Genomic DNA, 13,139 nt, shown 5'->3' with positions numbered 1-13,139 from the left:
TTTAAGGGTTGAATATGACTTAAATAAATACTTGTGTTACCCTTCCCAACACCAGCCTCCCACACTCTCTCCCTGTTGTTCCGTGGTCACACACATTTATTTTCCTAAAACCAGCAAAACAAAATGACTGGTAGAGGGGAAAGGGGAGGAGGGAGGGTGGCAACAATACTGAGCTAAAGAACAACATCAACTCAGATCCCTCAATGATCTGGACAAGGCTACATTAGATAGATAGATAGATAGATAGATATTGATAGATATTGTTTTTTATTGTCATTCAACAGCACAGCTAAGTGTACATTAGAACGAAATGTTGTTCCACTGGCTCCTTAGTAGTGCTCTAACTAAAAATAACAATATACTCCTGTGCGGAGTGAATACAACTAAAGGCAGATACCGTATTTGTTTGATTAAACGGCGGGCGTTTATTAAACAATTACACAATTTGAAGGGACTCCTTTGTGCTGCAATTGGGATCGATTCCGAAAAAAATATTTTGCACAAAATATTTGGATGGAAACATGTTTTGTTAGAGTAGTGTAGCATGTAACTTTTGCTTGTATTAAATCTATCCCTAGCGTCTGCTATCTTTCGACCAGTGTGTTAGCAGCAGCTGGTCCTGTTGAAGCCAGAAGGATAAAGCTAACCTACCCACATAATGGGACCGTGCTAGTTTAGCCTAGTACCAGCAGACTAGCAACTCAAAAGTGATATTAACTGGTAATAAGAAGGCCTATATGATCCCTTGGATAGTAATATGCCTATCCCTGTAATCTCGACCAATGTCAGCAGTCAACTAAGCATGGTTAGTGTCTATATTAAATTGATGAAAAACGGCACCCTGAAGATACAGATGTAGAGCAGGTTGGTGATGAATCAGCATCAGGGGTTCAGGTGACAAGTTGAATTGTCCATTTGGGTAAAGATTGCATTGAATTGCTGTTTTTTTAAGGGATGTTTAGACAACCCATGAAAGTTATCATTCACACTTATACTTGTAGGAGTGGGGGGCTGGGCAGTGACCCTACCAAAGCTGAGACGAAACCTACGCCTTTGGCTACCTCGCTATATTGTACATGTAACTGTTGCAATTACATTATAATAACGTTCATAATAATTTGTTTTCAACCAATGTCATAATTTAGAATTATATAGGCCTAATTGCATTCAGTATTATTAAGTGACTTTATTTGGTAAGAGAACAGTGCCTTTATTTTGAAGGCCTTGGAACTCTCGTGAGTGAGAGTCGACAAGCTAACAGAAAGCGAAGCACGGACAATTTAATGCTCCTATAAAAGGTTAAGGTTGTTGATCGTATGTTAGCGATCCAAGGAAACTTCTATTACCTTGTGTACAGCATGCAGCCAACGAGGGATGTTGTTTTGTGTCTGTATTTTACCTTGGGGAACGTTATTTACACGCTGCGCATGTCATTGAATGTTCATATTAAGCTAATGTGGTCTTTATTTTCTCGTTATAGGCTACTATGGGTTTAGTTTTCACGGTGGATTTGGAGAAGAAGCTTCAAATAAGCCTGTAGTAAGAAAGCCTCTTTTGTCTGCCAGCCCATCGAGGAAATTATAGTACACTTGTGATTTACACACTGTATAAATACAGTGTTTTAATTTAACCTATTAAATAACCATTTTGTGTTTTTTTTGGTGCGGCGTTTAATCGAGGGCGGCACTTATTACGCAATGTACATTTTTGGTGCGGCGTAATTTCGAGGGCAGCGTTTATTTGAGGGCGGCATTTAATCGAAGAAATACAGTAGATACCAGGCAGCTCACCCAGCCCTCAAACCCTAACCCAGTGTGACCTTTAACCCTCTGACATCACCAGGAGGTATAGGAACACAGCTACATCACCTGGAGGTACAGCAACACAGCTACATCCCCTGGAGGTACAGGAACACAGCTACATCACCTGGAGGTACAGGAACACAGTTACATCACCTGGAGGTACAGGAACACAGCTACATCCCCTAGAGGTACAGGAACACAGCTACATCCCCTGGAGGTACAGGAACACAGCTACATCACCAGGAGGTACAGGAACACAGCTACATCCCCTGGAGGTACAGGAACACAGCTACATCACCAGGAGGTACAGGAACACAGCTACATCACCAGGAGGTACAGCAACACAGCACACACACACAGACACACACACCTCTACACTGAACACACTATACACACACATTCACTTCCACAGTGCACACACTCTGCAGATAACACACTCTCTCCTATTGGTCCTCACTCATAAAGGTGGGGCAGGGCAGTAAAATGGTCCCCCCCCCCCCGTCCAGAGGTACCAGCCTGCTCCAGGACCAGCATCATAAACAAGCTGCAACACAACCTTTGATCGACAACGCTGACATGGGACACAGGAGCACACACCCTCCACACACACACCTTAATCTCACACACATACATCTTGAGAAACACACACACTCCTGCTCACACACACACTGGTCTCAGGAGCATCATCCACCAGCAGTGTGAAAACTGAGGGAAACTTCATGGGTAATTGGTAGAGGGTTTAGTGTGTCGTTAGTAGTGTGCTTATCTACCAGGGCGTTTCACTTCAGCCCGGGGCCTTTTTTTCCACCCGTAAACAAGGACTATCAAGTTAAGAGTATTTAGAGGGGGTAGAGATAAAGACAGACAGACAGAGAGTGAGAGAAAGAAAGAGAAAGAGAAATATGGAGAACAATACTTGACACACAGCTATGCTAAACAAACATGAATAACCAATAAATGTACTTTAATTATTTTGGAAAGATGAGTTTAGGAAAAAACAAAATAAACAATTAAAGAATCAGTTTATTAAACTAAACAGATTTCAAAGAACACTGTAAAGCAGTGAGATACTATGATACAATCACAGCTTCTTTTCACAACACTTCCGTCATAGCTCAACACAACGCAATTCAGAATCATTACAAATAAATTCTTCTTCTTTTTCTTTGTTATTTCAACGTCAGAACATGAAGTCAGTTTAATCATTCAGAGATGCTGTCAGGATTTGGAGAACCAGTATTCTGGACCATGAGAACCAGTATTCTGGACCATGAGAACCAGTATTCTGGACCATGAGAACCAGGACCAAACTCCCACTAAACAACTCTCCAGTCCAGTCCTAGCTGCAGTGAGAAGTGCTGTGGAAGTTAATGCCCCCTGAAACAGGAACACGTAGAGGTGGATTGTGGGTAATGTGAGGCTGGCGTCTGAGTTCTTGGGGTGTGACTGCTTATCTCAACATAAATAATGTCTCTGTAAAAGTTAATCATCATGTGATGAGCTCTGAGGTCGTAAATCTGATGACCCTGTGATTGGTGCTCCTGTCTCCATAGTGATAGCGTGGAGCTGATTACCTCAAGTGGGATGTCTCTGGGATGTCATGACAACAACTGCAGACTGTCCTGCTGCAAACTGTCCAGCTGCAGACTGTCCAGCTGCAAACTGTCCAGCTGCAGACTGTCCTGCTGCAGACAATCCAGCTGCAGAGTGTCCTGCTGCAAACTGTCCAGCTGCAGACTGTCCAGCTGCAAACTGTCCAGCTGCAGACTGTCCTGCTGCAGACGATCCAGCTGCAGACTGTCCTGCTGCAGACTGTCCAGCTGCAGACTGTCCAGCTGCAAACTGTCCAGCTGCAGACTGTCCAGCTGCAGAGCAAATTGATGACTTTTAGATGAGGAGAGGGGGGACCAGGTGAGCTGAGACCAGTTGGTGTTGTGGAGGTGCTCAGGCCTGAGACAGAGCACACCAGGAGTTGTGAGGAGCAAGGGAGGAGGAGGTGAAGGGGAAGTCCTCATACTTGATGTCCACCAGCACAGACCCTGCCCTGTCCAGCTGGGAGGAGGTCTGGAGGAGGGAGAGACGGAGATAGGGAGAGAGGAAGGAAGGGCGGGAGACAGAGGGGGGGGGGGGGGGGACAGACAGAAAAGTACTGTTACAAAATGTTACCAGCCACAGCCAGTCTGGACCATTTGGATTTCATTGGATACTGGCCTTACCCTCCCTGTTTCTTTCCCTTTTCCATCCCCCCCTAGCTCCCTCCCTCCCCCACTCTCTCCCCCTCCCTCCCCTGTTACCTCCCCCCTTCCCTGACTTCCCCAGGCTGACCTGCGAGGCGGAGGTCAGGGGAAGTCCTGGGTAGGGCGAAGGTGCCAGGTTGGGCTCACTCTTGATGGTGGAGGCGTGCTCAGATATGGAGAGAGAGGCTGGAGAGCTGGTACCTGAGGCTGTCCCCCCTGGTGGAGGGGTCGAGGGAGAGGTGGAGGGAGGGAGGGTAGGTGGAGGGACAGAAGGATAGAAGGAGGAATATCAACTACAAGAGCTAGGCTGCAGTATATACTAAAATGACACACATACCCTCCTCCCTCCCCCCAGCTGACCTCTGGAAGCCTGCCCTCCCCCCTGGGGGGTCTTCATTTTGGGTTTACGTTTCCTCGTCTGGATGCTCTCCTTCTTCATGGCCAGGGGGCGGGGCACCTGGGGGCAACACACAGTATAGACAAGGTCTAGAGTACAGTAGAGTGGAGCAGACCAGACCAGGGCTGCGTTTCCCCATAATGATGGATCTTAGCTGTTAAGAGGGTTCTCTACAAGTAAAATAACACACCATCGTTATTTCTTACGTGCGTTTCCAGAACATGCTCGTAAGGAGAACCCTCGTATGTGTCTCTTAAAGATGCTGTAAATGTGTTTTAAGTTCATCACACCACAGAAGAATGTGTTGTTAACTACCCATCCAAATTTGAATTAAAAACACAGACAAGTAGGTCAAATTCGGCTTTGAAATCGTGGGAAAATCAGCAGTCTTCTCTGCTTGATACTGGGGGGGTGTCGCCTGAAGGAGCTGTAGCTCCGCCCCCTGTGTGGAAGGCACCGCCTCTCTCAAGTACCAACGACCAGGATAATGGACGCCACGGCAAGTGAGAGGAGGAGCCGTATATAGGCCGTATATATCTGACGTATATAGGTCATATAAGTCTATGAGAAAGATAGATAGGTGGCTGTGACGTGGATAGGTTGGGTTTTGACTAGGGATGGGCGTGGTTAATCGAATATCCGGATATCCTAAAGTAAGTTAGTATTCGAATACTTTTTTCGAATACTTATGAGCGTAGTTTGATAAAAAAAAAAGGTTTTATTGAAAAACCGTCGCGTCATGTTGTGAATTCTAATAGTTGTGACGTTAGAAAATGATGAAAACCATCAAAAAAGGTAGGCTACGCCTGCGTTCTGCTGCGAGTCTCCTTTCATTTCATTTGGCGCTACAAGAAGCATTGTGTCCTGGCTAAGCAGTACCACGCAACAACCTCAGTTCCTGCAGTCTTTTCTACGCCGGCCTGCTCGTAAATCGACTCCGTACTAGCCTCTCCCCTGAGCATGTTTACATGCTAATTCTCCTGAATAAAAATGCGTATGGCTAATGCAGTTGTGGCTTATTTACTTTCTTACCAGTAGCCATGTAAAGCTAGCGTAATCGGCTGTTTATGTTCGCAATGTGTGGTGGCGCACCGTATCCTATAGGATTCCGGTTCCAAGTTAATATCCAAGTTAATATGCAATATTTCTCCGTGTGTCTTTCGTTTTTATGGAGGATAGCCTACCCAATGTGTTTAATTTAGTCCAATGTAGCCTACTTTTTATTTCACATAATAATAGGCTAATCGCTTTTCCGCCAAATTAAGAGCCTACGTCTGAAGACGCAGCGTTTTTTCAAGTTCATTGTCTTTTCGTCATGTTAATAAATTGATCTTTCATTTGTTTTCTTTATTCAACCCTTATTTAATCTAATAGTTTAACAGTCCCAATTATTGCCAGAATGTGTGGTGGTTCATGTGTTTACTGTATGCTTTGCGTCACGTCAGGCTAATTACATAACGGAACCACATTAATAAAATAGATTATCCGGATATTCGAAAATAATTTCGGATACTATTCGAATTGTGAAATCAGTTCAAATCTCCATCCCTAGTTTTGAACCACCTATACAAAACCTGAGCTGAAAACGGGTAAGAAAATGTTCAACAGTCTAACTCCACATTTCAGTGCTTTGCACATGCTTTCAGCAACTCATTTCACACCTATATAATGTAATGTAATGTGTATATATAATGTACATTATTATATAATGTACTGAGAAGTACATCATGGAATTTGCTTTACAAGAACAACTAAAGACAGTTCCCGGATGTTCCGTTGCAACTTCAAGACTTTTGTTCAAAGATGCTTAAGATGCAGTTAGCGATCTACGACTGGTCTGCAGCTCTCGTTCATCTACGAGTTTCAAGAGCTACGATGGCCTCGGGAAATGAGAGGGCTACACTCACCCTAGAGCACCTAACACTAGCCTTCTTCTACACTGGGCTCCACCTGCGGTGAACAACACTTCCTATTTAAGCACTGGGTGTCCTTCCCTCTTCACTCTGTCATGAAGTTTGTTGTAAGTACGCCTTCCATTCATGTATTAGTTGTGTGCCTCTACCCCGAAGGGGAAACTTATTTTGTTTTGGATTGTACTTCTGTTTGTGGATTAACTTGTGTTGGACTGAACCATCCTACCGGGGAGTACCCCTTTGTTAAATTGGAATAAACCATTTTTTGTTGCACTTGATCTGATATCCGCGTGTGCCTGAAAACCCCGGCCTGATAGATCCATCGTACGACGGATTCTACAATCAACTTAGGCTTACGATAGTTTGGGGAAACGCAGCCCAGACAAGTGCAGTAGAGAGCAGACCAGTAGAGAGCATTACAGTTACATTTATGCATTTAGCAGACGCTTTTATCCAAAGCATGAATTATGAATCTGACACAGGCCATGATGGGAAGCCAGTGGAGGGAGATGAGGAGTTGGGTAACATGGGAGCGTCTGGGTAGATTGAAGACCAGGCGGGCTGCCGCATTCTGAATCCTCTGAAGAGGGCGGGTTGCGCATGCTGGGAGACCGGCGAGCAGCGAGTTGCAGTAGTCGCACTTGGAGAGGACAAGTGCTTGGACAAGCAGCTGGGTGGAGTGCTCAGACAGGTATCTCCTGATCTTCCATATGTTGTAGAGGGTGAATCTACACGACCGGGAGACCGCAGCAGAGCAGACCAGTAGAGCAGACCAGTAGAGACAAGCGCAGTAGAGAGCAGACCAGACCAGTAGCGACAAGCGCAGTAGAGAGCAGACCAGACCAGTAGAGAGCGGAGCAGTAGAGAGCAGACCAGACCAGTAGAGACAAGCGCAGTAGAGAGCAGACCAGACCAGTAGAGAGCGGAGCAGTAGAGAGCAGACCAGACCAGTAGCGACAAGCGCAGTAGAGAGCAGACCAGACCAGTAGAGAGCGGAGCAGTAGAGAGCAGACCAGACCAGTAGAGAGCAGAGCAGCAGAGAGCAGACCAGTAGAGAGCACAGCTGTAGAGAGCAGACCAGACCAGTAGAGAGCACAGTAGTAGAGGGCAGACCAGACCAGTAGAGAGCAGAGCGGTAGAGAGCAGACCAGACCAGAAGAGAGCACAGCAGTAGAGGACAGACCAGACCAGTAGATAGCACAGCAGTAGAGAGCAGACCAGGCCAGTAGAGAGCACAGCAGTAAAGGGCAGACCAGACCAGTAGAGAGCAGAGCAGTAAAGGGCAGACCAGACCAGTAGAGAGCAGAGCAGTAGAGAGCAGACCAGACCAGTAGAGAGCAGAGTATGGCTGCAACTAACGATTTTTTAATAATCGATTAATCTGTCGATTCTTTTACCGATTTATCAATTAATCGGATAAAAAAGCAAAAAACTAAAAAGCATTAATTTCCAATCCTTTATGCAAGAACTGTAAACAATCTTAAGAATGTGCACAAACAGGCGCACAATTAAAAAAAGTCATTAATATTAGCGTGGATTTAATGCTATTTTCAGAAATGAGAAATGTATTTGAATTTTGTTTAAAACTTTATTGAAAATTGAAAGGTTGTGGAAGTAGGCCAGACTTTATTTGATTATCTTGTGTATATTTAAGAATTTTTTGACACAATTTTGAAAAAAGTTAAGATTTACGAGGATTAAGATATTTTCAATTTTTTTTGATTTTCTATCATTTTATTTGAGACTTAATTGAAAAAGTAAAGGCTGTGGAAGTATACCAGACATTGTTCAAATACTCTGGTGTCTGTTTGAGGTTTTATATTCATAAAAATATTATTTTTCAAAATGATATGGGTAGTTTTTACCCGGTCCCTAACACGACGCTGCAAAGGAGCGTCTTCCAAATGTGAGACGAATGTCGAATATGAAAATAACTTCACCTCGGTCAATTAACACACCTGTTCGACGTATTAAGTGTGAAATGCTCCCACACCTTGGGTCAAACTGCTTTCTCTGCCTCCGCCATGTGTTTCAGAACAACGTAGAGAGACAGAGCAGAGCAGTAGAGAGCAGAGCAGTAGAGAGCAGAGCAGTAGAGGGCAGAGCAGAGCAGTAGAGGGCAGAGCAGTAGAGGGCAGAGCTGTAGAGAGCAGAGCAGTAGAGGGCAGAGCCGTAGAGAGCAGAGCAGTAGAAGGCAGAGTTGTAGAGAGCAGAGCAGTAGAGAGCAGAGCAGTAGAGAGCAGAGCTGTAGAGAGCAGAGCAGTAGAGAGCAGTAGAAAGCAGAGCAGAGCAGTAGAGGGCAGAGCAGTAGAGAGCAGAGCAGTAGAGAGCAGAGCAGTAGAGGGCAGAGCAGTAGAGAGCAGAGCAGTAGAGAGCAGAGCTGCAGAGACATAGCAGTAGAGGGCAGAGCAGAGCAGTAGAGGGCAGAGCAGTAGAGGGCAGAGCTGTAGAGAGCAGAGCAGTAGAGGGCAGAGCAGTAGAGAGCAGAGCAGTAGAGAGCAGAGCTGCAGAGAGCAGAGCAGTAGAGGGCAGAGCAGAGCAGTAGAGGGCAGAGCTGTAGAGAGCAGAGCAGTAGAGGGCAGAGCCGTAGAGAGCAAAGCAGTAGAGAGCCTACCCCGTGTAGCTTCATATAGAGGCCGCAGGCATTGCAGACCGGCTCCCCCTCGGCGTTGCGTCTCCACAGGGTGGTGGTGCTGGTGTGGCAGTTGGTGCAGCACAGTCCCGCTCGCCGTGACGTCGTCTGCTGGGGAACCACAGCCGTTAGCACCGGGAACCCCAACACCTCATCAACATGCTGGGTTGGCACAGATGGGTCACTCTTCTGAGGCCGGGGTAAAGGCTGGGGGAGGATGGAGAGGGAAGAGGCTGGGGTAGAGGCTAGAGGAGGATGGAGAGGGAGGAAGTCGGGGTAAAGGCTGGAGAGGGAGGAGGTTGGGTCGAGGCTGGAGAAGGATGGAGAGCGAGGAGGCTGGGGTAAAGGCGGAAGAGAATGTAAAGGGAGGAGGGTAGAGACTGGAGGAGGCTGTGGTTAGGGAGGGAGGAGGCTGTGGTTAGGGAGGGAGGAGGCTGTGGTTAGGGAGGGAGAAGGCTGTGGTTAGGGAGGGAGGAGGCTGTGGTTAGGGAGGGAGGAGGCTGTGGTTAGGGAGGAAGGAGGCTGTGGTTAGGGAGGGAGAAGGCTGTGGTTAGGGAGGAAGGAGGCTGTGGTTAGGAGGCTGGGGAGAATGCTCTCTAGACACACAGAGGCCAGTGCCCTTGGTCCTAACCCCAGCACTCACAGCTCCTCTGTCTAAAAACAGCCAATCCAAGGCCAAGGCTGTGACGACCAGGAACAACACAGCCAGGAAGGGGGGGGGGGGGGGGGGAGGCATCCTGCACAAGACACAGCAAGGTCTCTCTCTCTTTCAGTTCAGAAAAGGCTTTATCGGCATGAAATACATGTGTAAATATTGCCAAAGCAACAATTACACTTTAATGATTAAGTTACGATAACTCGCTCCCCCTCTCTCTCTTTCCTTCTCTCCCTCCATTCCTTATCTTTCCCGCCGTTAATGGTAGAGCACGTTTGCTGGTCTTACCAGGCGCTTCTGGGGTTTGATGAGTGGTCGGTTGATGCCGTTCATCTTGTGGTAGAGGCCGCACGCGTTACAGAGGTAGTGGCCGGTCCCGTCCCGCCGCCACAGCGGCGTGGAGATCGAGCCGCAGTTGACGCACTCGCGCCCCTCACCGGGAATCTCCTCCAGCATGTCTAAAACAGACAAACATTTTACACATAAGATGCGGACACAAGTGTGTAGCAACAATATGAATGAAAATATTAATTAATGAAATCATAAATATAAGTCCCCATTTGTCGTGTGTCCAGTTGGTAGAAAAATATACCGAGTAGGCTTACTGTTCCTGAGCCATTTCCATGTTTTTTGTATGAATGTATTTTAGCCTATATAGTCATAGGTGTAGATGAGAATCACTAGAAAGCGACACCAATGTGTGCCTACTTTTTCTACTTTTCTAGTTTCTACTTAAGAAACTTTTCGTGAAAAATGTTGACATCTTCAAAGTTTGTCAAGAGCACGCGAGGTCGTAGCGGGAGGCGGGATGACAAATATGCCAGAACAGTCAATAGCGCGTGATGAATGCCCCCGCTTAGCGAGCTCGAAAGAGGAATTTAAAAGCCTCTCTGCGATGAAAAGAGATCCGAACTGAATGTATCAATAGTACGGAGACAGGGTCACAGGAGCGTCTTCCGGCGGGGGCCGAGCGGGCCGAGTGAGCAGAGGGACTCGGGGGAGAGGCAGGAATGTGAATGGATCTCTTATCAGCCCGGAGACTCAGGCGCCCCCTCTCAATCACCTCGCTGACACGCGACGGACTACTGCAATTAATTGCTCGGATTCCTAATACCGCGATTAGAACAAAACTACAGACCAGGGGAAAACCGGAGACAGTTGCATAATATTTAGCCGAGAATCGAACCCAATAGGCTACACAGCGCACACAGGGTTTACTGTTAAAACGCCTGGCAGGTCTGTTCTGCGTTACTTCTGGGGGAGATGTGGGAAGATATTTTAGGAAGCTGTGTTTTGTTGCAGTAAAACAAATCAGGACAGGCTATGGTGTAGGCATAGTTCAGCCTACTTCCAACGATAAACTTTCATGAATAAGTTGGGGTAATTCATTTAAATCGGTCAAATAAACAACTTTATGGAAGTGTGCCACCTGTAAGACCACTTTTGCAAAAAAAGTAATTTAATTTAATCTCTGAAAAGTCCACGCGCCCAGGCCTAATCAACAAGAACAGTATCCTACTGAATGTCCTATATAGCCTACTGAAGAGAGCGCAATGAGAATCCATGTCTCCTCAAAGGAGGTGTTCGGTGCTTAGTAAGTAGCCCATAGCCTACCTCTGATCCCACGGTTGAACAAATATTACATACACATCGTTCAAGGTGTTTATAAGTGTCCCAGTTGTTGTGACAGTGGATCGTTTCGCGGAGTGTTGAGCTCTTTCACCATGACAGTGGAAAAGCAGTTTGACCACTGCGGTGATTAAATTAGCCTCCTAATTAATTGGTTTTAGCGACCCTCTTATTTTAAGAATGTGTATTGTGTGTAAAGTTGCATTGTGTTTGAAGGTTGATTGAATCTTGTCTTTTCTGAGGACAGCATAACAATAGATTGTTTAAATGTTCCAGTGTGAAGGACGCCTCTCAACGACAATAAATAACTTTAGAGACAACACGGCAGTAAAATAGATGATCAGAGCTCCAAACGGTTTGGCCTTTTCAACTCTTGCCAAACAAGAGTTTAAAGTACCAATAGCCTAAGTAAAACACTTTAGGGCCCTATGTCTGCCTTTTGAAATACAAATCTTAGGGTAGGCCAACGGCCAACCTTACCTTTCCACTATCGGCAAGTTCTGCGTTTTTCTTTAATCGTTTGTTTAATTAATAGCGATGTTTTAAACACTTCAAAATATAGGCTGTTGGTTAAATAGTCTATGTTATCGTATATAAGTAGCCTACCACAACAACAGTGTATATTTTCATTAGTTCAACAACCTTAACCTTTAAAGAAATTAATAGGCCTATATATGGTCTACCGCACAACAACAAAATAATGATTCATATTATCTAAATACAGTCATACGTACCGAAACTGGGTCCTCTACCGGTCAGGGAGCCCTGCCGACCGTGTAGACCTATAATTCCGCTCTCGAAGTGACCGGGGGACCACGAGCTCGCCATCTCGGGGCTCATGTAGGCATAGGGACTCGAGTACGACCCTCCAACCGAGCGCACCAACGCGCTGCCGTACTGGTCGACACGGCCGCCGTTACCAAGTACCAGCGGGTTCTGGTAGGCCGTGTCCCTACCAGTGTTGCAGCTCACCGGCGTGCTGTGTGAGTAGGAGAAGCCGTGGGGCGGGTGAGGGCTGCCCGGATTGAACGAGGAACTGTCCGCGCCGCTCTGAGGCCAGCCGTGGTGCCCACCGAGACTGGGAGCCTGGTGTGGTGTCTCGCACGTCTGTAGATAGGGCAGCGCGGGGAGCATAGCGGGCACTCTGGTTGTGGGTACGTACACCGGGGAGCTGGCCGCGGGGTGTATGTAGTTCCCGGTCTCATGCACGTACGGGGACTGGTTCGAGGTTAAAGCTAGGCTTTGATACATTTTGACACCTCTCGTTCACCCCTGCTGAAATATAGGCTAAAGGGAGGTTTCCTTTCCTGGTTGTGAAAAGTCACTTCGACGGACACTTCTGTTCCCGGTCAGTTTTCGTTATCCCCTGCTTGCAGTAGTAAATAAAGACAGTCCTAAAAAGCATAAAATAGACGGTCAACTCCTGAAACCGGACGGAAACAGTAAGGAAGCTCTTTGACACGGCCCACAAAATAGAACGAGGTTGATTTAAAATAGTGCTTTTTGTGTTATATGTTGTTAATCATATTGCACATACAATACATTTATCTCAAAGACAGCATAATTCTCACTTAGCCTATTCCTATGAACGAAAATAAAACGATGAATATAATTTGGCCATAAAAAAATGATGACAAAGACATTTGAATTAATATATACATCACTCGGGTAACATGCACACTTTGACAGACTTATCATTGATCCACATCAGGCGTCATAGTGGCATTATTGTGATTGACAGATAATGTTCAGATGACGCTAATGTGTTCTGATCTCACCAGCCGACAATCAGCGAGGTCAGAGCAACACGATGCGCTTGACCCGTGTCACGAAACCAAACAAGAACTCAATCAAACTAAGCCACATATAACGGA

General features: G+C 46.3%; 1 protein-coding gene and 1 long non-coding RNA gene across 3 annotated transcripts; one reads left to right on the top strand and one right to left on the bottom strand.

The window, feature by feature from the left end:
* Positions 1-1,199: 1,199 nt before the first annotated feature.
* LOC146252708 (uncharacterized) lies at positions 1,200-2,310 on the top strand. The gene is made up of 3 exons (XR_014731986.1): positions 1,200-1,298; positions 1,481-1,539; positions 1,843-2,310. It is a non-coding gene; the product is annotated as an uncharacterized LOC146252708 (long non-coding RNA).
* A 497-nt stretch (positions 2,311-2,807) lies between these two features.
* On the bottom strand, positions 2,808-12,900 carry gata5 (GATA binding protein 5). 2 transcript variants are annotated; one of them, XM_084681052.1, is made up of 6 exons: positions 12,000-12,900; positions 9,925-10,094; positions 8,964-9,092; positions 4,400-4,496; positions 4,128-4,255; positions 2,808-3,866 (listed from the first exon to the last, which is right to left on the bottom strand). In XM_084681052.1, exons 1-6 carry the CDS (start codon positions 12,514-12,516, stop codon positions 3,747-3,749), a joined length of 1,161 nt encoding a protein of 386 aa, XP_084537178.1. In that variant the 5' UTR covers positions 12,517-12,900; the 3' UTR covers positions 2,808-3,746. The 2 variants fall into 2 exon arrangements, with proteins under 2 accessions (XP_084537178.1, XP_084537179.1); XM_084681053.1 differs by having other exon boundaries at positions 8,964-9,089.
* Positions 12,901-13,139: the final 239 nt, after the last annotated feature.

This window comes from Hypomesus nipponensis, chromosome 18, assembly GCF_054491055.1.
Source record: "Hypomesus nipponensis isolate SF chromosome 18, ASM5449105v1, whole genome shotgun sequence".
NCBI classification, from domain to species: Eukaryota; Metazoa; Chordata; class Actinopteri; order Osmeriformes; family Osmeridae; genus Hypomesus; species Hypomesus nipponensis.
This window is presented reverse-complemented; position numbering and strand designations above follow the sequence as displayed.